At 38.8% G+C, this 26,863-nt stretch overlaps 1 protein-coding gene across 5 annotated transcripts in view; it reads right to left on the reverse strand.

Annotated features, from left to right (window-relative positions):
* Positions 1-26,863, reverse strand: part of RNASEH2B (ribonuclease H2 subunit B) — a 54,773-nt gene that overhangs the window by 10,987 nt on the left and 16,923 nt on the right. For 3 of the 5 annotated variants that reach the window (XM_045567652.1, XM_045567653.1, XM_045567654.1), the window contains exons 3-11: positions 25,745-25,852; positions 24,585-24,661; positions 21,704-21,818; positions 12,828-12,892; positions 11,096-11,201; positions 8,612-8,693; positions 7,193-7,235; positions 2,940-3,020; positions 343-562 (exon numbers count right to left, since the gene is read on the reverse strand). In XM_045567652.1, coding sequence (XP_045423608.1) covers positions 449-562; positions 2,940-3,020; positions 7,193-7,235; positions 8,612-8,693; positions 11,096-11,201; positions 12,828-12,892; positions 21,704-21,818; positions 24,585-24,661; positions 25,745-25,852 — 791 coding nt within the window. In that variant the 3' untranslated portion in view covers positions 343-448. Of the gene's footprint in view, positions 1-342; positions 563-2,939; positions 3,021-7,192; positions 7,236-8,611; positions 8,694-11,095; positions 11,202-12,827; positions 12,893-21,703; positions 21,819-24,584; positions 24,662-25,744; positions 25,853-26,863 lie in introns of those variants that run through there. The other 2 variants (XM_045567655.1, XM_045567656.1) reach the window with 2 other exon arrangements.

Consider the following 26,863-nt stretch of genomic DNA (forward strand, 5'->3'; position numbering starts at 1 on the left):
AAAAACAGAAAAACACCATTAATCAAAAGACTTACCAAAAACTAAAGACTTTTAAAAAATAATAATTTACCGGACAGTTTTGTTATCCAGTTTCCCTCAGTATACTGAAAACCATAATGCTATAGTTAGTGTTTGTAAAGTTGTATAAAATAACAGGCATACACGCCAATATTGTCACAGGTCAGTTTATTGAGGAAATCATATGTTAATTCTATTCACTTGAATACTTTTCATGATGTCAAATGAGACTTCAAAGGCCATAGCAATGAAATTAAAAAATTACTTTCCCATATTTTGTTTAAGAACACAAAAACCAAACACAAAGAAATGTTCAAGAGAATCTAAAAACTGCCCTTTTTTTTTTTTCCTTCCCTAAAATGTGATCAGGAAGGATGAAAATGAAATATGTACAAAGCAAGTATTTTTGTTGGATGTCATGTTCAAAGTTTCAAATCTTTCCAACTTTTTTATTTTTTGCACCAAAAAAGGTATCAATACTTTTCATTCCTCTCTTGTCAACTTTAGCCAAAGCCTTCTGAGCTGCAGTCATTTTGCTATTTTTCTGTTAATGAAAATAAGAGAGAAAAATTGTTACAGACATGGTATTTATACATCATACATGCAAATCAAACAAGACTGCATGTCTCAGGGTCCATTGAGGGAGGTAACATGCTTCGTAAGGGAGTGAAAAAAGTTCTGATTTCTATTCAGAATTCAGACCTAAGAGACAGAATATGTTAAAAGAGGCAGAAGACAAAACTGCCGCCTTCTAAGGAGTGGAAAGCTACAACCAGTGGTTTACTTTTGGGGAATAATTCTGGAGGCTGCATTAAGTGCAATAACACAGACAATGAAGCTGACACAGGCCGCAATTGTCAGAGGGAGGAATTACAGCCTTGTATTGCCACATGATGAATAATTCACACCAATTTACCATCTGATTTTATTCATTCGCTCTATGGGAAACCAAGGACAACCCTATCATGTTCAAAAGGTGACCTGTATTGCAAAGCCTCCCAGACCAGCAGAATAACTGCCTCATTTTTCTCTAACAAAGAAATATTTTCCAAAAAGCTAACTCCAAATAACTCTGCCCTGTACATCTCGGTCTCTTTCTGGTCACTGTTATTTTTTTCCCCATGTCCTATAAAAGGCACTAGAAGAAGGTGAACAGCAGGTGATTTTATTTTGATGCATTGCAAAATATTCAGAAGCATACATGATGGGAATTCAGCAAAGAAAAAAATCACCTGTCTCACTGGGAACTAAGGCAAAGTCATTGCCAAAGCTTCTTGCAGGGGCATGGTATGTGATTCCTGAAATCTTGCTTCTCACATTCTGTCCCTTATAATTTAGTAGGCTTGTTTTTGACTGTATGGTGGAAAGTGACAGTCTCGTTATCCCGTGCATTTAAGACATCTTAGTCCAACCCTCTTCTCTCACTGGTGCTACACCCAAGTGGATACAACGGGAAGTACCATTTCCATAGAAGGGTGGGACAGAAAGATTTCTCTTAGAGAAACTCAAAATGTCCCTGTTTACATACAGCATATAACTAGGTATTTAGGTAGATCTTAAATTGGATTATTCCCTCACTTATGCCCAAATTAATTGCATATAGATTAAAGAATAAAATTTATTTAAAAAATTAAAGTCTAAGTATTATTAAAATCTAAGCAGAAATTAACTTGGGATGGGCAAGGCCTTTTTAAGCATAAAAACAATGGAAAAATTATATTGGAAAATAATTTCTATACTTAATCCTCAGAACAATCTAACACTGTTAAAAAATCAAATGAAAAAGCTAAAACATTTGTACCCTATATATCATGAAAAGTGTTAATAGCCTTAATTTAGAATGAACTCTTTCAAACAAACAGAAAAATACTACTATCTCAACATCAAAACAGGCAATGGATATGAACCAACAATTTGAGAAAAAAACAAATGGGCAATGAGCATTTGGAAAAAAACTCACCTTTCTACATAAAAATATGTAGCCTAATTTGACAGGCAAAAATGTCCAAGAATAAAAATAATACTCGAGCTGGCAAGAATGCAAGATAAATACTCATCAGCAATAATGTTTGGGAGTGCAAATTTCTACTGTATTTTTGGAAGACATTTTAGCTATCTATACTCCAATTATTATGAAAGAGTTCGTGTTCTCTAAGCTCTTACTCTTAGTTCTAGATTGTGTCTAAGGAAATAATCAGACACAAATGTGGACTGTAAATAAGAATGTCTATCACTTCATTAAAACAAAAAATAGAAAAAAGTCAGAAGTAACCTCTATGTCCAAAAATGGGAATGAATAAATAAATTATATTCTCTATATTGAAATAAAGTAACACACATGATTCAGTATCATGAAACTATGAACAATTTTCAAATAATATTGGATGTGAACATTTTCACAATGTAATACTCAATGGAAAGGGCAGAAACAACAACTATGTAAGTATTATAACGACAATTTAAAAAGCTACATATGCATTTATAATGCATGCATAAGATAAAACTCATAAGAAATGTTACCAAAATAATATTTGCCTGGGTAAATGCTGAATGGTAGTTATTAATAATTTTTATCATCATCAGAATTTCTGGGAAGCTCTGGGCAATAGGGTTGATAAAAGATTACCTGTAGAGGTGCCCTCCCTCCTACTCTATCAGTCCATGAATACATAGCAAAGTTTAGGCACACTCTTGATAAGTAGAATATTGCTTTTCTTTGATTTGTAAAAAGTCTTAATTGCTCAACATTTTCATTGTCATGCACAATTGTGAATTAATTATTAAGTCACAGAAATGCAAGTTAATAATTCTTCCTGGTCAAAGTTGTGATCACAATCAAGCTTGCAATTGTCCCTGCACGTACTCATGCAGCATCACCCACCGGGTATATGTAATACGCCACCACACCTGCACACACATACCTTGGCAGTCTTCAAATCTTTAGTGTTAAACTTAGTGTAATCTTCTTTTGCTTCTACAGGTTCACCTGATAACTTTATTTTCTGCAATGTTAGAGCAGTGAAGTGTTGTCAAATGTCATCTTGACACTAATGTCAATCCATTGAAAGAGTCCCAACATACGTAATTTGGACCCACACAAAGGCCAAATGGAACAGCAGACACAGCAAAGGGCTAACTTTGTACAAGCTCCTTCGCATTTTGCCAATTATTTAGGGAATTAAGTCACACAGCACTTCCGAGAAGCAGCCTTGGTGATGGTGGGACACGACCCAGCCCCTTAGCCAGTCTGGCAATACTAAACACATGCTTTGTGCCAGGTACGTTGGGCGTCTAGGTGACTGCTGACTGCAGGTGAAGGCAAGGCACAGAAGTCAAAGATGAAAATTCCCTCTAAGGGGGACAGGTGTCCAACCAGAACCCCTATTTCATTCATCTCCTGGGCTGGATTAATGTCTACTTATGAATAAAGGGATAAGATTATTCCATTATTACCATCTCTGTATAGCTTTATGTCCTTCCCTCCTTTCAATTCAACTATCTCATTTTATCCACACAAGAACCACCTTGCACAGCAAGCAGCCAACAAGAGAGGCTAAACGGATAGCTGGAGGTCACCTAGTGGAGGACTTGGGCCAATGTCTCAATTTTTATAGTGTTCTTTCCATTAGGCTCAGTGCAACTAAGTCAAACCTTTACTTAATATTTTCACGAACATTTTGCACCAATGAATGTGAGAATCTTGTCAAGGGCTAGACTGTGGCCTTAATGTTCACAACACAGAAGAAATCGTGCCATCCTTATTATGTACTAGGCTCAACAGCAGGACAGACAAGCCTTGCTGCGTAACATGAAGAACGGACTGCATGGTGATCACAACTTGGACTTTCACAGACCTTCCAGCTCTTTGTGAAGACACCAGGTTGACAAGACCCAACATGGATCTACCCTGGGCAATACAGACTTGGCCCCAGCTTCATTTTTCATGCCCTTGCTTTTGCTAAACAAAGAACGGGCAGAGGTGGTGCTAAAAGATGCCACGGCCCATATAACCTAAGGGGATAAAACAACATGTCTTGAAATTATTCCCTGTAAAAACCAGAGGGGCACCCTGGGAACATACCACATAATGTGGGAAAACCTTCTCATGGCCACACAGCGGCCACTAGTGAATGGATCATGAAAAGAAAAAGACTATTCTATCAATATGAACCACCTACCGGCACAAAGTGAATGCATACATGCGACTTTCTTAAGAATACACATTTGTATTTAAATTAAGATAGCAAAGGGTGTTTAGGTGATGCATATTTTTTACTAGAAAGGTATTTTCAGCCAGGAGAGTAGAACTCACAGCTAATAATGCTGAAGGCTATCATATTTTCAAAACACAAAAAGCTTGAAGTTAAGAGGATATTTGTGTTCTTTCTCTGTGGCAAAATGGTCTTAATATAGATGTCATTATAAACACTTGGACACAATTCACTTTTTTTTTTTAAGAGATGGGGTCCTGCTATGTTGCCCAGGCTAGAGTGCAGTGGCTCTTCACAGACACAATCGTAACTCACTACAGCCTCAAACTCCTGGGCTTAAGCAATCCTCCTGTTTTAGCCTCCCGAGTAGCTGAGACTATAGGTGCATACCACCATGTCTGGCAAAATTCACTTTTCACTGATAACTCAAATAAAAAATATTCATGGCACAAGCTTAAGATGGAAAGGTACTTCCGTATGAAAACAAAACATTTAATAGGTGGGCTGACTTGTTCAGGTGTTTTAATAGCTCACAACCAAATAAGATACCAGTTATAAGTGCTTATAAAAAAAGAAAATGATTGTGGTAGCCTCTGCACGTAACTGATTTTTATGTTATTTCCAGCACATTGTTGACTATATTGGAAAAAAGAAGACTGTAACATTTGCTGAAATTTTTGTTATTTAAAAGACCAAATCACTATAGATTTATGGGATTGTTTTAGCAGAAATAGAAAAATGGCTCAGAAAGACAGTAACAAAGGTTATGACTAGATGGATACAGTTCTGGAAAGAGAAGAACAAACAGCAGAGTACCACAGGGATTAATGTTAGGCCGGGCCTTATCGTTCTTATAAATGATGTGCAAGAAGGAACTCGGGCCCATCTCCAAACCCACTGGTTGCATTCAGCTCTCCTTGCTGACAGTGACAAATTCAAAAGACTTAAGGGTTGGAAGCTGAGCTTCAACAAAGGCAGACATATGATCATAAGGAAAAATAATACAAAACATATTAAGGACGACAGGCTCCATGCTATCGATTACAACACAGATACAACAATACCTAATGGCTACTGGAATATATTTCCTGAAAACAATCAACTATATTACTGTAAAAATCAATCAAATCCTGGATACAAACAGGAAAGCTAGCAGAAGTCACATCCTCTGCCTGTTTACAAAATGGTACACAGTCCGGTACAGTTTGTGATGTGTACAGCAGAACCCCAGGAAGACAAAGAGAGGAGGAGAAGACCTCAGAAAGCAACTGAAATTATCCAGGAGACAAGGCTGAGGTTTAGGAGAAACGAGATGCCAAGATCAAAATCAGGGCTTGGCAAATGATAGCCCAGAGGCCAAATCCAGCTGGCCGCCTGTTTTTATAAATGAAGTTTTACTGGAACACAGCCATGCTAATTCGTTTATGTATTGTCTGCGGCTGTTTTCACACTGCAAGAGCAGAGTTGAGTAGTTGTGACAGAGACCATCTGCTTCATGGAGCCTAAAATATTTACTATCTGGCCTTAGAAGAAAAGGTTTGCTGACCCCTTATCTAAACCATAAATGACGAAATCCCAAACGACTTACATTTTGGAAATTCAAATAAGAAAACAGAAAACAGGAATATAGAAGAATAAACTTATGAAATGCTTTACTCCAGAAGGTATCAGAGGCCTTTACAAATAGGTTTAGACCAATTCATGAATGATCTCTAAGTTACTAAGGAATATAGATATTAAATATTTGAGAGAAAGACATATGCTTAATTTTTGGAGGGAGAGAAATAAGAAACAAACACTTTCAGAGCGCCTACCGTCTTATTTACAGCAACACAATTAGATTTCTCCAGGTCCCCTAGAGCTACTGTCAGAGACTAACTACTGGACTGAAATAAGCATGCAGCTGGCCTGGAATGGTCTATCTTAGCTCTTACAGCAACTGACCTCAGCCCAGTGCTATTCTCCCAGATAGTAAAAGATGCACCTCCTTTGATAACCTGCTGAACACAGCCCCAAAGGAACACTGATGCCCTTTTGATTTCCAGTCCTTTTCTAAAAATCAAAGTAACGAATGTTTTTGGAAGTACTACCACCTTCAAACAGGGCATGATACAAAAAAAAAAAATCTGAGCATGCTGGCCACCTTGAAGGCCAAGGAATGAATGCAGGGGAAAAGAAAGTTGTTTAACATCCGCTACGTGTCCCTTTTACATTCTCGAGGCATCCGTTACTTTGCTAGCTGCAGGAATGACCTCACTGACAAGCTGGTGCATGTGTTTATTTCCCTGTCTTGGAGCAGTGCTGACTCGTCTGAGATCTGGCCCGGACTGAGAGACACTACAATTTGCAATCAGGTGTGGTTTATGACTGGCTTCTCTATTCTCCTCATCTGGGAGATAAACACAAGCTGCAGAAGAGCTGTGGGTGGCAGTTTGAGAATGTCTGGAAGAGGAAAAGTTTTTCCATTAGCAGATAAAGATTACACACAATTTCGATGCTCATTTCAAATTCAGGAAAAAAAAAATGTGGTCATCCTTGCTCAAAGGGTTCTTTGTGTTGCAAAAACCATGCTCTGGGCACCTTTGTGCCAGTGACAATCAGATTTGGCAAAATGGGTTTTAGCTATATAGAGAGTATTCTTGGTGATTAATAAAGTTAATTAAGTAATTCGGCTAACTCAGCAAGATTTAATTTTAATTATAGTTCTATATTTTTACAAGAGTATCTTGCTAAAACCAATTCTTCTTGGGTTTTTGTAGCACTTTATTTATCATTCAGGTAAAATCTACAGAAATGAAAAAACACTGACGAAGAGCCCTGTACAATCTTTATTCCAGATAGTATCACTCCGTGCAAGATGGATTTAGTATGCTTTAAAATATACTAGAACAAACTAAACTCATATGGTAGAAGTGTAATATTTTTCCAAGTCCCCTAAAGATATCTTAGTCACAGCTTCTTACCTTTGACGGAGGACTTGGCAATGAAGCTGGAGGCTCTGGAAGCCTAAGGAAGTTAAAAATAAGAATCATAGTCACGGTTTTTCATAGGCAAACAAACAGAAAGACTGGCCCAACTTAAGATTTAGTAAATCCAACTTTTCAACTTACAGCTTTATCTCCATATATCTTGCTGCTCAATCACCTCAGTGTAAAGAAGGAAAGTTCTCTAACTTAATGAGGCTTCATTTTTCTACTTAATACCTTGTATTGGCATTGTCTGAACTAAAAAAAAATTAGAACCCATTTGTTGAAATAAACGTGCTCTTCTTTAGCCTCTATAAATTTGTGTGGGGTGTTGGAGCATTTTTTCCTTATAAATGATGACGTTAACATTTATTTAAAAGTGGAAATTATTTTAACTATTGACAAAAAGCCATATAAACTTTACCTTTTCTTCCATTAAAAAGAAACTTAATTGGCATTATCTTTCTACCAAAATCTTTAACCAAAACTAAATATTTCAGTGGGAAGAAAAGAATCTAAGCAAATAATGGAGTACAAAGACATAAGGTCTCTAACAAGACTAGCAGCTAGGAAATCCAGGGAAATATTAAGCAGAAGGATCTGATTACCCATCTGAAGCAGGATTGTAACACACTTTACTGTAGAAAGTAAACCAGTTTCCACTAATTGTTCTATAGCACCTATGGAATTAGCTAAAAATAGCAACTAAATCTATTACAAAGTCATTTTATCTTTAAGAGGATAAAAAGAATTTATAAGGATCAGGAGAGGCCACTAAATCATCACACATATAAAATCTTAACAACAAAAATTTAAGTAATAATTTTGCTAAAATGTAGAAAATGAACACATTTTTTCAACCTAAAGTCTTAATATAAAATCTTTATAAAAGAAGGAACATAAATTAAGTCAGTTAAAACCCCTTTTCTGCCCCTCAAAGACACAGATTGTGCTTCATATTACTTTGCATTCTAAGAACTGGGCATAATAAAGATACTTTAGTGAACAGCTAATGATGATGGCGAAAATGGTACAAAACGTTTAAGTGTAATTTTCAAAAATATTCCACATGCCATCTACCCTTTCCATATCTCCTTTGTTTCTCTTAAAATGATCACAAAGAAGCAAATTAGTTGAGTCTAATTGGGAATACAATTTTAATACAGTTTATCCTCTAAAATCAGAACAAGCTATAATTCTAACCCTAACATTCACTAGTTCCTGTAGTCAGTATCTACCAAATCAATTCATTCCCATCATCCATTAAAAATCACATCTGCACCAGAAAGTACATGACATAATACCAGAATAATCTCTTATCAGCGTCAGTGACACAAGCCATAAAGAAACCCCACTGCTGGGGAAACCAAGAAGCACAAAGGTACTTAATTATGACTGAAGATGACCAATACTTACTTTAGGTATTTAGATAAGTCATCACTTAATTCTTTAGGGATGTAATCAGATATCAGACCATGGGCATAATGAATATAATCCTCTGAAAGAATTAGAAAGAAGAGTGAAAGTAAAAAAAAAATTAGTAATACTTATAGTGGTTTTACAGTCAAATTGACCTGAGTTCAAATTCTGGCTCTAACTGGCTTCGGGGAACTTAACTTGAGCTCTAGCTTTAGTTTTCTCATTTGTAAAATGGGCATACTAATATCTGTCAGATCAGTCGGGTGATATGATGGATAAGATGTGCTATAGGATAATATTAGAAATATGATAATGCAGGTATAACACAGGAGATACCCACTAAATGATAGTAAAAACAAAAACTCAGGGTTGCTTTCTTAGTTGAAGCACTTTAAATACTGACAAAGTTAAAAAATCATCTGTAATAATATAAAACATTCGTGTCTTTTTCTAAGGCTAATCTTTTCTAACTCTGCTTCAAAGCAGAATAAATCTAATTATTGAACAATAACAAGTGCTGTAATTTAAGAGAAACAAAATATCATATACCAAAATACCAAAACAAAATACCTAGTCTCTCCTACTAGGTATTTGCTGTAATAAGAACCCTGAATATTACTCCCAAACTAATAAAATGCCTTACAAAAAAGAAAAACAATGAACGCAGCAGAATGTATAATCAATAATTCTAAAGCTTGTGGATGCTCAACACTAAAATGCAGCCTGGCATCAATTAAAAATGCAGTTACATAAGACAATCTAATCTGTTTCAAAACTCTGTTCCTGAATTCAGTATTTTATGTATTATAGAATATAAGGGGATAATCAAACTTAATGATAAGATGGAATAACCACACGGAGACATAAACTACCAAAAGCAGACCCCAGGTTTGCTACTGGTATATTCATTCACTTCCTTTTTTCCTTTCTCTTCTGCTTTCAAGCTAAGGTAATGATCTGCCTCAGTATTACTGAAAAAATGACTACTGTCTGGTGACCACCTGATCTCAGTAAGTCTTCAGTAAGAGATTTTCACTGTCAATGCAGAACTGAAAGTTACCATTTGACTCTTCTTAAAAAGTGCTCGTGGTTCTGGGACAGTAATTATCCGATGAGTCATGACTAGACAAAGAAAACTATTTTAAGAAAGCCAACATATAGTTCATTTGCTTCTTCTAGTACCATACCAAGCTAAAGACCTAAAAAAGGAAATTGTGCAGGGTGTAAAGCTTACTTTATGGCTGGGACACTAAATGGCAATATAGCAAAGGCCCCTAGACCCTTATATGTCGAGTACTGGTAAAAACACTGAACTCAGAACAGAAGACCTTGCTTACTAACTTGGATAAGTCATCTACCTCTCGGAGACCACAGTTTCCCATTTTTAAAATGAGAGGATCTGTCTAACCTCCAACATCTTTTTTCCTACTTAAAAAAAAAAAAAATCTATGGTCTTATCCATCCATCTATCCCTCCACTGGATCCTTCCTCTTCTTTTGTTAAAGCCAATTAAAAACATTGACATCTGGCAAACTCAGGATGGCAAGGGTGCTGTCCGCCACACCCAGAATGGCAGTAGGCAACTATCTATATGTGCAAGGTGTTGTAACGTAGATTTCTGTAACTCAAAGATTGCCTGAATTACCATTAATCACAAACAGGCTGCTATTCCTAGTTTTTATTTGTTTAATAACTAAAGCCAGATGTTTCAGAGTTGTACACCCAAAACAAAGGAATACTGAATTGGAGGTTAAGTTCAGAATAATTTCTGTCCCACAATTTATGAATGTTAACTGCATTATGTAGCTATTTTTATTCAATTGTACATATAAAAATAAGAGGACACTACATTGGGAAAAAAAAAAGAATGTGCCCTTTTTTAGGTTATAAAAGAATAAAATTTAAAAATTTCCAGGTAAATCACTTTTCATCTGAAATAAAAATACTGAGCCCTATATTAGGAAATATGCTTCTTGAGAGTAAGAGGCAAACAGATGCAGCCCACTGGAGCGGTACAACAAAAAGGTTAAGAGTGTGGGCTGGAGAGACAAGCTCTATCAGTGGCTCAGCTTCTCCATTTACTAGTTGAGTGACATTGGACAGAGCCCCAAGACTCTCATTATGAGATTTACTGGGAGAGTCAGATGAGAGCACATTCGTATACTGGCAACTTAGCAAAGGGCCTGGCACACAACACACCTCAATAAATGATAGCCAGGGTTGTTACGGTTGTTATTACATTAGTGTAAAAGAAATATATGCAGAATGAATAATTCAAGTATCACTGAATTACAGAAGTAATCCACGGTAGAAATATTTCTTGCTTCTGAAATAAGATGCACACTTGCCACAAGATCTATGAGGCATTGGCAGGAATATGAGGCTTCTGTGACATTAAGATTTTTACTTCATAAAATAGGCATTTACACATAAGCAACTTACTCCAGACAAAAATCATTTCTGATGAAACGATTTACTTACCTTCCTTGTCCCTGGAAACTTGATCACCAGAGAAAAATGCAGTTGACTGTACCCGGGCGCTGACATTTACATTATTGGTTTTTAATGCTGCCACAGTTTGTTTAACCTATAAAGTAACCAAGAGGGGAGAAAAGCAGGGTATTTTCAACTTAACTTTAGAAATCCAGGACTTTCCAGACGGCCCTCAAACCCTTTAAGATCTGGGAATAAGTATTTGAGAACCTAGAAATATCTTCACCAGATACCAGAAGATGAGAGATGTCTGCCCATCTGGAGAAAGGCCAAGTGGCAGCAGTATTTCCAGATGGTCTCAACACAGGACTTTCTAAGGCCTGCGCAATATGAGAGGCCACATACTGTGGTAATTGAGAGTCTGACTCTGGAGTCAGGCTGCTAGGGTTTGCTCTGGAACCATGGGCTGGTTACTTAATATCTTGGTTCCCCAACTGTGAAATAGGGATAAAAACAGTACCCACTTCATAGGATTGCTGTGAGGATCAAATGAGTAAATATATATAAGGCCCTCAGAACAGAAGCTGGCACAAAGTTTATATATAATAATTTTCTAAACAGAGTAAACTATAAATTTCCCACTTCCTAGAAAACATAAGTATAAACTTCACTTAGCTATTTGTGTCATTATCATTTGCTAAGAGCAAGAATGAAACACCAAGATTCTGCTCAGCATTTATACTCACTCCTCACCTCCACAGAATACTACTACTATATGGCAAATGAAAAGTGAAATATGGCACTTTTAAAATCTTTTCACTATTTTGCACCTCAGAAGCCTGATTAATCTTACAGGGTTCATTTCCAGCATCCCGGGCTGCCAATGTGCCTGGTACTGTGATATGACAAACATGGTTTTTACATAAAAGATAGACAAGAATCTTAGGAAACAGTACAATAACTACTGGTATCCACTGATCTTGCAAAAACTTTATCATTAATAGATTAGGTTTAGTGAGATTTTTTAATCAATGTGAAAGTACACATTAGCCTTACACCAGTGGCTTTCAAAGTTTTTTTTTTTTTTTTTACCACAACCCACATTAAGAAATATACAGAAACCCAATGCTCAAACACATATATAAATATACATTTCAGAGAGCCATACTTAATACTTGCCCTTACTCTGTGCTATCTTTTAATACATTCTATCCTATCCTATCCCATTTTATTCCAAGAGAAATACTAAATTGATTTGAAAAGCACTGCCCCAGACCTTATATCAGGTCATGATTCTTAGAATCACTTTGCCTGGAAGATGATCCTTCTTCAGTGTTAAGGACACACTTCCTCTAAGCCTGAACACCTTCTGCCCTCAGCCCCTTGCCTGGCTGTGTGTGAGCAACATGGACACACAAACTTTGGACACACCTACAGGACTGGCAGCACCCAGTGAGCACCAGGCCAGGTATCATCTGGCTTGGAAAACTCAAATCTATACCAACAGATAGCAAGAAATTCTTTCATTCAGTAATGGGGCCTGGGAGAACTGAGAATGCAGGTCACAAGAAAACATGGAAGTAACTCCAGAGCCACACAAGTTAAGACGATAAAAAGTCAAAGACTCCTTCTCATGCTTGGATATTTCTATACAGTTTTCTTCTTTTCGCTAGATATACAGGATGGTCTTTGGATTCAGACTTACTGCCTTAGCTAAAGATTTTTAAAAAGGAGCACTGAAATTTTTCTTTTGCCACAAGATACTAGAGAAACACTGTACCTTTTTTTCCAGCCACTTTAATGTCTTCTCTTTGCTGTATTTGTAATATTTCTTGTTGTCTATTTCTGGATTAAAAGAAAAACAGGACTCAGCACAATGAATTAAACAAAAAGAAAAACCTCATAAGGTTATAGCATATGTAAGTTAACATTATTTCGTAATTGTTTATATTCTTGAAAAACTTAATTTATAAACCTGAAAGCATACTTCAGATATTAAAAAAAAATTCCCAAAACAGAGTCAACCAACCCTAAATGAGTGGGAATTCTGAAAACCCTCAAATTATACAAATAATTCTGTAGAAAGGGAAATTTACAAAACTCAGCAAACTAGCATGCTAAGCAATCTTAATTTTTCTGAATAATTTTAAGCTTATCTCAATATTTTCAGTGAAAGACTTCTTTTCTAATATAAAAATGTAAATCCCAAGAAAGAAAACTAACACTAAAGGCAGGTGCCTAATGAAGTTCACTGCATACATTCAGGAAAAAAATCTTAACTGCAAGTATTGCCCTGGTGGGATTAGTGGGGCAAAAAAGAGAAGACATATGTATCTTTTAATGTATTAACAATATAATCGTAGCAATTTCAGAATCTAGATTTATGGTTGGCTCAACCTGGCCCTTTATGGGGATAAAAGTTTCCCTTCTTACAACCTATACTTCCTCTCATCACAATCCACCTCGCCTTATGTACCCTGCCATTGCACCATGACTTCCTCTGCAGCACTTTTCACTGGTGGGTCTCTTCTTTCTGTGTGGCTAGCAGGGGCAGCACTTCCACTCCGCCCCCTCCATGCAGGAGCCTCTTTATGACCACTGGAAACCCTTGGGCCAGATGCGAACTCACCACATGACAGTGACACAGAATGAGGCTTTCTCCTTCTCCTCTCCATATCATGGTGGGAAATGGAACCTACTTATTCAGGGGTAATTTTCTGCAGCCTGTTGAATGCATTGTTACAGCAGAAGGCCTGGGAGGTCCCCAGCCCTAGTTCCTGTGCCTTTTCTCTCTGTTTCAGCCTTCTATGGTTGTCAGCGTTGTGGGCAAGATGAGACAGGATGGACCTTTGCACCTGTCTCCTCAGCACGTGTCCCTCCAGTAACAAAAAGGCTGGACGGTTGCAAATGGCATTCTACCAGAGGTGTGAGAATTCCAAGGCGCAATGTCTGCTACCCTGGAGCCAAGACTGTCTGGGCAAACAAAAGCCAATGAGCCTGCTCTCAATCTCCTTGGACATGATGTCCCAGCCTATGTACAAATCAAGCGAATTTTAAGAGCACACAGCAATCACTCAATAAATGTACGCTGTTAAACGGTTGTTAGAAGTTCTGTTCATTGCCTGAGGTAAAAAATCTCCAAAAAAAGCTCAAGGCTCAAGTTTCTCCTATGAAATCCAACCCTGACTCTGCTGTTCACTTCTCTCTTGCCTCTACCCCATATTTTCTGAAAGAACATCTACAATCGGCCAGGTTTCCTTCCTGTCTCCCACTCCCCGAGCCCCTTGGGCAGGTGTCTCCTCTCATCTGGAAAATGCTCTCTCAGAAAGGGCGGAGAACACACTCAGCCACGATGCCTGGGCTCACACACACCCCAGCACATGCTGTCCCCTTGGGAAGCCACTTCACTCCTAAAACCCGTTTCCCATGTGCAAAGTGAGGTTTTCTCACTGGGCTATTTTAGCATGAAGTGAGATAATCCATACAGATCCTATAGCACAACACCTGCCCCTTGTAAATACTTAACATGAGCTAACAAAAAACGATGAAAATGATGATCTCTTAATAATAGCGCTGGAAACTAATGCTTATTCAGGCCTGCATTAAGTTCATTACATACATTTCCTTTTTAAGCAGTCAGAATAAATCTCAGAATCAGGTGAAAGCCATTACTTGTCCCCATCTTAGAAGACTGGGTTGGAGGGACATTAAGTAAATTGTCCAAAGTCACTGAGGATGGAGCAGGAGCAACCAGGATTTCCACCCCAGCTGACTTCAGAACTGTGGATCTGATGTCCCCCTTGCCAAGATCAATCAGGTCTACACCCTTCTCAGTACTGCTCACCACTCTGTTGTTTATGGGAAAAATCTCTCCTCCCTGGCATCTGTAAAAGCTGCTTCCTTTCAGTTTTGCTATGTCTCTGATGACTCTTCTCTGATTCCTTTCCCGGCTCTGCTTCACCCTCTTCCAAGGCCAACCATACCTTTCTCCTGGAGTGACCTCGCTCGTCCTGACTCGACAACACTACACAAACCAACCAGGGAGCCCAGAGCCCTGAGCTGAGGCTCTGTGTGTCTAAAACCAAACTGTTCATCCTCCTCCCACACCACTCCTGGTTTCCCAGGCTCGAGCCTTGGAGCCAGTGCTCACCCCTGCTTGCCTCCTACTTTCCGGCACTCAGTCCCACGGGAGATGGGAAGTGTAGAGAGAAAAAAAGCCAACATTATTCTGGGGAAATGGGGGATGTGAAAAAAATACTGTGTCAGAAATTAGGAGGCTTAGCTTCTAGTGCTGTATTGACAATTACTTCCTGTTTCTAAAAATCAACTTTCTTTAGGTATAATGTTCATATAATTAACACATCCATTTTAAGTGTTCAACTTGAGGAGTTTGGAGAAATGTATGCAGTCATGGAACCATCACCCTCAAAAGCTCCCCTGAGCCCTTCTGTCCCCTTGAACCCCAATTCTCTCTCCCCTGCCTACAGCTCAGGTAGCCACTGATCTATCATTACAGATCAGTTCTTGCTTTATTCTAGAACTTCATAGAATTGAAATGATATAGTCTATACTTTTTTGTGTCCATCTTCTCTTGCTCAACATAATTTCTGTGAGAGCCGCCCCCTTTGTTGTAGCTAGCAGTAGTTCCTTCCTTTCTATTCGGAAGTAGTATCCTGGGGTATGGATATACCACATTTGTTTACTCATTCACCCACTGAAGGGCATTTAGGTCGTTTCCAGTTTTGGCCCATTGTGAAAAATGCACTATAAAAAAAAAAGGCTGCTCTAAACATTCTTGCACAAGTCTTTGCATGGACTTGTATTTTCCTATGTCTTGGGTAAATACCTAGGAGTAGAATTCCTGACTGACTCGGAAGAATCAGGAATTGTGGTTATTCCATTTTACGCTTCCGCCAGCCAGGCAGGTAAGTTCCAATTGTCCCACAACTCACAATTTCCTTTTTTCCCTTAATGGTGACTTTCAAAAACAGAAGATATTAATTTTGATGAAATTTATAGTATTTTTATGGTTAGTGGGTTTTGTGTCCTTAGAAATCTTTGCCTGTTCCCTAAGGCAACAAAGATTTTGTCCTATGTTTTCTTATAGAGGTTCAATAGTTTTGATTTTTTAATTTAAGTTAGTGATCCACTTTGCATTAATTTTTCTGAGTGTAAGGTGAGGGTCAATGTTCACTATTTCTCATACGGCTATCTAATTCTTCCATCAGGATTTGTTGAAAAGACCATCCATTTTCTCATTGAATTATCTTGCCATCTTTGAAAAAAATCAATTGACCACATAAGCGTGGGTTGATTCCTGGACTCTGTATTCCATTTATCTATATATTTATCCTTTTACCAATACCTTGATTATAAGTCTTTAAATCAGTGTGTATAAGTTCTCCAAATTTGTTTTTCGATTTCAAAATTGTTTTAGTTGTTATAGGTAATTTACATAGTTATCTAAATTGTAGAATCAGTTTATCAATTTCTACCAAAAAAAAAAAAAAGGCCTGTTAAGCATTACATTGAATCTGCAGAACAATCTGGGGAGAATAGACACACCTTAACAATATTGTGGCTTCCAATCCACTAATATGGTATATTTCTCCACTTATTTAATTTCTCTCAGCACTGCTTTATAACGTTAAGTATACTGGTCTTGCATATATTATGTTACATTTATCCCTTGAACCTCATCATTTTTGATGATAGTATAAACGGTATGTTTTTATTCCATTACCCAATTGTTCAGGGCTAGTATATAAACATACAACTGATGTCTGCATATTGACCTTTTATCCTGAAACCTTGCTTATTAGTTCTAGTAACTTTTTTTGTAGATTCCTTTGAATTTTCTGCATATGTGACAATATTGTGTATGAATAAAGACAGTTGTACTACTGACTTTCCAATCTGTAGCCTTTTATCTCTTTTTCTTGTCTGCTAGAACCTGCTAGGACTTCTACAACAATGGTAAAGAGAAGTGGTAAGAGCAGACATCCTTGTCTCACATCCAGTCTTTGGGGAAAATTGTGTTCATTCTTTGCAATGAAGATGACATTTGCTGTAAATTTGCCAAAGATGCTCTTTACCAGATTGAGGCAGTTCCCTTCTATTCCTAATTTCCTGAGAATTTGTATCATGACTGAATTTTGTGAAATGCCTTTTCTCTATCTATTGAGGTGATCATATAATTTTTCTTTTGTAATGTGTAAATAGGGTGAATTATACTAATTGATTTTCTAATGTTTAACCAACTTTGCATTCCTACAACAAATCCCACTTAGGTTTTATATATTTGATTTTCTCATATTTTGTTAAGCATTTTTCAGTCTATAAGCGTAACAGATATTGGTCTAATGTTCTTTTTGTAATAATTTTGATTTTGGTATTGGGGCAATTCTGGTTTCATAAAATTAGTTGGGAAACATTCCTTCCTCATCTGTTTTCTGAAAGAATTTGAGCAAGTGTTATTTGTTTCAGTATTATCTCTTTCTTAAAGTATAGTAGAATTCACCAGTCAAGGAAGTTTTACAATTATAAATTTATTTGTAAATTAAACACTTCCTGGACAAAATGATCACTATATCCCAGAATGCTATAGAAGGGCCCAGTATATAAACTGCTTCTTAACTTTGAAATTTGCAAATTCTAAAAAACAAGGTTTAAAATATTCATGAAGGCCATAGACTACCCACAATTATGAAAAATACCATAGCATGTTCATTCATGTCTTAAATTTAATATTTGTAAGAGTTAGTAAGGTAGATAATACGTGCATATGCTGGAAAGGTTTTTTTCCTTATGTGTCTGGTGCCTATAAAACTGGTTTCAAACATCTGGAAAGACTGGGTTTACAAAATAAAGATGGAATAAAAGTGAGTCCACAATGAACGAACACGTTCAGAAATTGGGTAATCAGTTCACAAACTTGAATTTCCCTGATGTATTGTTGAACAAACTGCCTAGAGCACATTTTCACTTCTAGTTTCTCAATGTTTTCCATAACTGAGAAGCTCATATGGTCTCTTTTTTTCCCTGCGTCCTGGGGAAAGAAACTTGGCAACTGTACTTGGGGTATTTTAATCAGGTAAGTTTTCCTGGCTCTTCCTGTTAATCACTTCAGACAGCGCAGTGCAGCTTTCGCTTGCAATATGAAACAGAGTGTAACATTCAAGATAAAGTTCATGACCCTTTATTAGTCCTTTCCCATGCCATGTCTCCACTGAATGTGAGCTTCTTTGGCAAGAAACGTGCTCTGAGCCCCAGAGCTAGCAAATAGAGACACATCATTTCCTTTGCTAATAAAGCAGGCAGGGCTAAGGTCACCGCCATCATCATTCAGGGTGCAAACAACCGTGGCTGGGTTTATTCACCAGGGAGAAGGCAGGAGGGGAAGGTTCTCACAAACCTAGCAGGCTTAACCAGATCTTTAATGCCATAGAAGTTCAAGACCACATCTGGAGTTTACTATCAAAATAGCTGGCTGGGGACTTGGAGTATTTCACTTTTTACTCTGCGCAAGTGCCTGTGGAGAGGATGGAAGTTAAAAAATATCAGCTTTCTTCTTTACCTTCGCTCTCCGTCAGGGATATTAACTGACCACTCTGTAGTAGTCTTCTTGGCTTCTTACTTAAAAATCTAGACGTAAGTCCAGAGAATGGAACCAAACACTAATTTGTAAATGGACTATAATCCAAAATCAAACCAGCAGCCAGTACCCACTACAAGCCCTGAAAGATGACCTGCAGGTCACATAGTGCCTGGAAACTGGAGGAAGCCCACTGCAGGGAAGAGAACTGTCTTTTCCTTAAGCTACAGAAGTTCTCTTTCTCCTTTCCTGTCTCCCTCTTTTTGCCACAGAAAGGGAAATTATTAAGAGGGGATATATAAGGTTAAAAAAAAATACAAGTTTCCATTTTTACAAGAGACACCACTTACAAACTCTAGCAGAATATGCTGGAAGTGTCCCACAGCTGTAAGAAGGAAGGAAAAGCGCTGCTGTCAGACAGACATGGGTTTAAATCCTGGTCCTACCACTTCAAGTTCTGTGATGCTAGTCAAGTTACTTAAACTCTTTGAGCCTCAGTTTCCACATATGTGAAAATGCAGGTTATAATAACAATGAAAGGGAATCGCTGCAAGGATTAAATAATATAAGTAAAACAACAGGCATGGAAGCTCTGCTATATTGGAAGTGCATGTCCTACATGAGTCTTGTTCGACAGCCTCTCATAACTAGTTGTAAATTTCCAACTGCTAAGCATTCCCCTGTGGATCTTCATGGAAAAAGATGTCCATCTTAGTACATTATCCTTGTACACAAACCTTACATAAAGAACAATATTTCACATTTTTATGTTTTGGGTCAAGGGGCAAAGCCTGTAATGTGGAATTGTTTATGTGTTTTTTTTTATGAAGAGGCCGTTTGAAGGATGAAGCATCTGAGATCTTATTATTTCTGTTTTTCCCCCATTTACAAAATTTTTTGGTTGTGTTTTTAAACCTTCCATTATTTCAAGATTTACAAGCTGTAGTTCATTAAGAGAAGAATTTGATATAAAGAAACTGCCAAGCCTCTAGAGATTACATGCATCTTTTACTGTGTGAAATTTAATCTGAATTACTTTATGCTTTGCCTTAGTATTGTCTAAAAATAAAGGAGGAAAATTTTGAGGCCTAGGGTTTTAGAAATCTGGCAAACATAAAGGCTGATAATATAGATGCTTTGAAAATGGGAGTGCAGAACTTCCAAAAGTTAGGCAATGTTGAGAAGTAAAGGAGATTGGGACACAAGTTCAGATAATGATGCAATTAATGGGTAGGGGTTTGGTTTGCAAGGGGGAAGGGATGGGAGAGAGCAGCTCTTGCTCTCAGCTGCAGACAGTAAGCAAACAAATGCTGAGGCACTGACACTGTTTCTGAATCTGGGTTTCTGGGTTTTGCTTTAAGATGACTGCTCTTATACAGCTAATGGTAGAATTCTAGATAATGAGTTAATTGCATTTTCACCTTGTATTGACAAAAATTAAAATGACTTGTAATTATTCTGTATTATTTTAGTTTTAAAAAGTGTTTATGGCCTACTTTATTTGTCACCCACAAAAGGATTGCTGTCTCATGCCAAACTCGGCATCAGGGAAAGTCTTTAATGGGACTGGTTTGATAAAACCTTGGCACCACACATCCCTCAGATCCACACTGGAGCTCCAAGTGTGGCCAACTATGAATTTGTAGACCCCTCAAACATGAAAGGCAATCAATGAGGTTCTCTCCTTTCCCACCAGAAACTTACACTTCTTGGAAGCACCTCTTTCTTGGTCCCAGAAGAACTGTCACAGTTGGTTAAACCATCTGTGACCCAAATAGGCACAGCTTATCTGCCTGTTGTTCTGGTTCCCACACTTTGTTTCCATATTAATCCTGAAACTGCTTGGATGATTTTTGGAGACATGATGCTAAGTTTGTCTAGTGGTTCTAACCTGTCAAAACACATTCACACACACTGCCTTACTTCCTCCTCTTGAAAATCAAATGCCTGTTATCTAAAACTCACCTCTTCATCACCCAAGCCTACTGCTCCGGCCCATGTTCCCTGTCTCCAGGACGTCACCACTACACATCCTGTGAATCAGGCAGGAACTCAGATATCATCCTTGACTCCTCCTCCTCCTTGACCACCAGCCAAACACCAGATGTGGCTACTTCCTTCTGGTTCCATCTCCTACACTCAGGCTACCATGATCTCCTGTCTAGATCACGGCAACAGCCTCCATGGACCTGGCCTTAGCTCCTCCAATATATTCTCTACACTAGAGCACTACCCTGCTTAAAACTCCATGCACACTCCATTACCATTAGGTAAAGACCAAACTGTCTGGACCCTCGCCAGCATTCCGTAGCAACCTAAAGCCTTCCCCGGCATCTTACACACTGAACTCCTTGGAGCTTCCTAAACCTGACAAACTTTTCCACACATGCAAGCCTCTGTTATGCTGCTACTCTGATTTATCCTTCAGGACTCCACTGAGAGGCCATTTCCCCCGGGACAACACAATATCCACCCGCTGCACTCCCCACCCGACACTGCCAGATTAGGAACCTGTGCTGTGCGTCCCCAGAAAACTCAGGGTTCACTTCCACTGTCGTGACTGCCTCGCTTGTCATATGCCCTCTTCGGACTCAGAACAAAGTGAAGGAAAGGACAATGCCTTATTTGTAAGTATCCAGAGCTTAGCACTAGTGTGCAACATACGCTTCGTGGTAGGTGCTCAATAAATGCTTCTGGAATCAATTAAGTAACAGGTTTTACGTAATTTTACGAGTGAGAAATCTGAGGCAGAAGGCAGTTGAGTGACTTGCCTAAAGTCACAGAACTAGTTCAAAGAAGAACTGAGACTAAGGCCACGCCTTGTGATCTCCGCCCTGTGGGAGACAGGCACCAGATTCCAGTAACTGCAGTTCCAAAGACTGAACAATCCAGTGCAAGCGAGAAACAGTACTGACCAGAAGGGAATCAGACTGAGAGCTTCCCCTAGGGCCAGCGCAGCATAAGCAGGGCATTCAATGGCCCAGTAAGCAGCTACATTCTCAGACGAAGGCCCACCCTTTCTACCAGCCATAAGCCTGACCTCGAAGGCCTGTAGGTTGTACCTTTTTCCTCTGTCACGTGGTGAAGTAACTTCTCAAGTTCAGGAAGTTTCAGCAACAAGATGCAATTCGGAAAGACGTCATCTACCACAACTTGATCTAGGGGTTGAAACTTTCCCTGGGGGAGAAAAAACACGTTAGTTATTCAGAAGGTAAGCATTCCAGTTAACCAACTCACACAGAAAGAGAAGAGAAAAAGATCCATTACCATGGCTGGGCCTTTAAACCTTAGCTCAGAGCCACTTGTTCCACCTAAGGAACCCTACCTGGGGCCAGGCTCTAGGACTGACCCTCAGCTCCCCACAGGACAGCTCTGTGAGCACTGGGGTTCCCAGCGGCACACCACCTCCCTCAGGCACACAGTCACCAGGTGAAACAGGGGACAAAGACCTAGAAAAGCACTGGAAGCCATAGAAGCTTGCAAAGATGATAGAGATTGCCTAGGGCTGGTGCAACGCGTTCAGTCTGCGGAAGAACCAGCTGAGGTCACAGAGCAGGAGTCCTGACCCGCACACAGGAGCCCAGACACGGCCCAGACACACGTCTGCCTCCCATCCTCACTCCAGGGCTGAAGAAAGAAGCAGCCGCCACACAAACAGAAACACCAAAAGTGAACCTGCTCCCGCAGAGCTGCCTGTGTGCTTCCAGTGTAGACCAGAACACGAGAACAGACAGCTAGAGGGCTCGGTCCCAACAAGCTGCAGACAGGCCGAATCAGGTCATCGACCCAAGTACATAAGGCCTGGTCACCGGCGGGCCAGAAGTGCAGACTAAGAATTCAGAACATTGTTTATTCCTCACAATTAGGTTTACTTTTTCTTGGCTTTACTAGCAGCAGGGAGAGGTGAAGTTTGTCTAAATTAAGACATTAATTAAGATATGCCCCCAATTTGGGTGCAGGGCCTTGCCCCTGCCCTATTTCTAGCTCACTCTACTTCTCTGTGTCAGTGACAACTCCTTCCGAAGGGACAAAACTGCACCTGGCCAGTTTGCTTTCTGCAAATGCAGCTTCCTTGGGTTTTAAGGGTGAAATCTTCTCATTCGTTTGGTAGCACGTGTAACAGCTTGTCAGACTTCTGTTAGGTTAACAAGTGCCAAGAGATACCTGAATTTAAAAGTTCCCTTTTTCCTTCAAATAGTAAGAATAATGCACAGATCTCCCAAGTCTTACTGTCTTTAGATTGCCATGCACTTGCAGTTAAAAAAAAAAATGCCAGTTTCATTCAAGAATATCCTTTAACGACGAGTAATAAAAGCAATTAATTGTACTTAAGTCTTGATCCCTGAGTGCAAATAGTTTAAACTTTCTGTGATAAAAGTGGGGTGTGGCTAAAGCACTGTTGCTGCATCCTGCAGCCGAGACACGCTCATGTGGTGGTCTGAGATGCGAGCGGAACTAGCCGCCTACTTATAGATATCATTTTTCCCTGAAAAATCCACTATGAAAGATGATTATTCAGACTCGGGAATTGGGCAGAACGTGAATGAAGTGAGCCTGTCATTTCAAGGAAAAGACTGACAGGATTTGTAGCCAATGACAAAAGTTGAGCTTTCAAGCAAAAATTGGAATTGTAGAAAATTTGTATATGCCACTATGACAGCTTCCCAGTACTTGCAGAGCTTTTTTAGGGGATCAGCGATGACATTAACAAAAGGATGTGTGTGTACGTGCGTGCATGTGTGTATAAAATGAGATGTGCCAACATTTGGAAGATCTGTGAACCAATTTTTCCAAATGACCAAAGCCTGCTGTTACAAAATCATACGTGGGTAAAAAGACCCATTTTTAGCACAAGATAGACCAATGGATTTTAATGTAACAGAGCACTGACAAAGTTTCAGATTCCGTATTACAACTAACCTTTAAGAACTACCTCTTGTTGCTTTTGCAGTAGTAGCATTAGTGAAGAATATCCACAACTATCTGAAGAGGCTATGATACTATTCTTCTCTTTTCTGACTGCATCTATGTATGAGGTCACATATTTTTCATATACTTCTACCAAAACAATACATGGAAATAGACTGAATGTAGAATCAGATGTGAGAATCCAGTTGTGTTCTCTCTAACCAAACAGTAGAGATCTGCAAAAACGTAAAATGATGCCACATGCCTCATTACATTTTGTTGTTTGTATCATTAGAAATGTGTTATTTATGTTAACATGTAATGGTCTTACTATTTTTAATTTGTAAATAAATAAAATTATTTTTAAATTTCTCAGTTTTAATTTCTAACAGTAAATATTGATAGCAGGACCCACAGAAATGTAAGCTCTTTGGAACCCTTAATAATTTTAAGTGTAAATATATCCTGAAAACAAAATGTTTCAGAACTTCTGGCTGAAACTATTATGATTAGTAAACTCTGTCTTTATTTCTAAGACAAAGGTAAATTTTACCCATCTGGGATTCCTCAAGTCTCACTAGCACTTCCCCATTAAGGAGCTTCTACTAGACATGCCCCGGTTTACCAATTCCACAGCCTGTCAGAAAAAAAGATAAATCTTTCCTCTCCTAAGGCCTGTGGTTGATATTTTAACATTTGCTTTGGATTTCAAATCTAATGAGTACTTCATGATAAAAGTTTTCAGCGTTGGGCTTTGTCACCCAGTAAGCACACAGCACAGTGACTTCGGCAATTCAGAGGTTGCTTAAGGCAAGCTAGAGCCAGACTGGATCAAAACTAAGATACTATTCCTCAGGTTGTGTGGCAGTGCTCTGACCCATACTAGCAAATTGCAACACACGTTTTCACAATCGCCATGTTAAATCTGAAGTACAGAGAATCTACCTTTGGACCGTTAAAAGGAGAGAGAGGAGAAGCAGCAAAACCAGGCCGTTCTGCTTCCTCACTGTACGTGCCCCAAACTGGGTAACCCACCTCCTTGTCAGCTTTCACGAGGTAGTGGAGAAGCAGAAACAGAGGGTCCATGGGTGTGGCAAAGTGGAGAAGGCCTCCTGCAGATTAACAAGACAAACAAAATTAAATGTCTTGGAAAGACAACTTGGTTATTTCATATCAATCTCAATGTGAAAACCATTTGTTGAAACATACATGTGAAATCCCAAACTCAGACACTCTTCTTAGACAGGCCTAAGATTCTACGTGACTCTCTCAAAAGGTAGAATGTGCTCCATGAAATTTTACTCCAAAGAGCATCAAATTCTTGTGTGAAGAGGAAGCCAAGGCACTGAAATTGATCTTTAACTCTCCATTTCTTCTTTAGAAATCATTGTTAACAAAGCTTCCTCATTGCTGAAAAAAGCAAGGGTCAAGGGAAAGCACAGACGGATTGGTTAGGGAACTTGGATAGTCAAGTCTATCTGTAAAGCTGCAGAGAAACGTAACTTCCTGTGCTTCTGAGGAAGAAGCCAGCATCACTCGTTCTGTACACAGTTCCTTCTCGGTCTGTGGGCAGAGGGATGCAGAATGCCCCAAACATCCACCGACTGCCCCCCGCCCCAACGAGCCCCAGAACATGAGGCCGAACATGGGGCTCCGGGGATCGTTTTCCCTGAGTCAGCACTGCCCCCAAATTAAAAGAACATCAAAAGAAACAGAACTTTGGTGGTGGTGGGGTGTGTGTGTGTGTGTGCGTGTACAGTAATTTATACGACAGAGCTTTTTTAAAACTTTATTTTATTCTAATCTATTTTTTAGAAGCTGTATCAGTACCCAGTTTCAAGGAAATAAGATGTCAAAAACTTGAAGATTCTCAAAAGAAAGAGTTTCCAGGTTAACATGATGTGCACTCCTTGGTACAAAGGTGATCTAACTTCTGACTAAGGATGTATCAGTGTTTTAGGAGATAAATCAGAGTTGTCAGTTTAAAATTTCCTACCATCTAAGACACATAGGGAATGACCTAAACTTAGTGCTCAAATCATCTTTCCTTTCTCCTGGATCAAAGCTGCTCTGATGCCAAGGAAGGCTAAACCACCGACCTTACTCCAAACCAGGTGGGGACGGCCCCAAATGTGAAGGATGGAAAAGCTGGAGTATATGTCTAGTTAATGGAAATACAGACAATAGTCACCTACCTGATTCAACTGATTGATTTATAAACCAAGAATGGTGTTTTTCCTTGAAAACTTTTATTTCAAACAGCTGCTGTAGACGCACATCGAACAAGTAAATGGCTCCTTCCCCTGTTAAGACAAATCTGGTTTTTATTTGTTAAGTTTTCATACACACAAACACACACGCGTGCACACACACAAACACACACGTGTGCACACACACAAATCAAAAGACTATCCAATAGTTCTGAGGAATGTTCCTAATATGAACACAAACATATATAGATATATTCTATTACAAACTGACTCCAAGGAAAGCTTATAGCTATTATACACAGATGCTTGTTTTCCAGCTCTATAATCCTCACTGAACTTAAACCAAAAAATTAAAAAGTGCAAGTCGTTTATCTTAACCACTACAAAGCCTCTCATCAAATCCTCCATCATATCGGGAGGGAAAACCCACTCCTAAACTACCAAAATTAATGGTTCAGCCGGATGCTGTGAGCTGGCATGTGGGTCCCTGTCTCCAGGGCAGTGTGTGGCTCCCCACACATAGTGACTAAGATAGATAGGCACCAAGCCCACGGACCCCACAGGCCAACCCTAAGTGAGAAAGGGAGTGAGTAATGCCCCACTCAACGAGATGAATGCTTCCCTTTCTTTCTCCAGAAAAAAAAAACAGGGGTAGGTGGGTAGAAGGGAGTGAAAACTGTGCACATCTGGAAGTTTTAGCCTTTCGACTCATGAAAATTTTTTTTTCTAAGCATAGCACAGTCTCTGGCATCAAGGACCATCTCCACCACATGCTGGGCATGGGGAAGTTACATAAACCTTCCTGTGCCTCTGTTTCCACATCTGTAAAATGGGGCAATACGAAACCTATCTCATAGGGTTTTTATAAGTATTAAAAAAAGAAAACTTGTAAATTTCCTAAAACAGTACCTGGTACACAGTAAGTACTCAGCAAATGTCAGCATTTATTTTTCCAGTGCCAATGTAGCAAATAAAAATATGTTTATGGGCAGTTAGAGAAGACAAATTTAAGAAGAAGACTGTTTTTCCTTTGTACCTGTATTTTTGTTAAATGCTTTAGAACCTTTACTGCTACCTAAAACTCTTGAAGAAATATTTCTCACT

The sequence above is a fragment of the Lemur catta genome, chromosome 13, assembly GCF_020740605.2.
Source record: "Lemur catta isolate mLemCat1 chromosome 13, mLemCat1.pri, whole genome shotgun sequence".
Classification (NCBI taxonomy): domain Eukaryota; kingdom Metazoa; phylum Chordata; class Mammalia; order Primates; family Lemuridae; genus Lemur; species Lemur catta.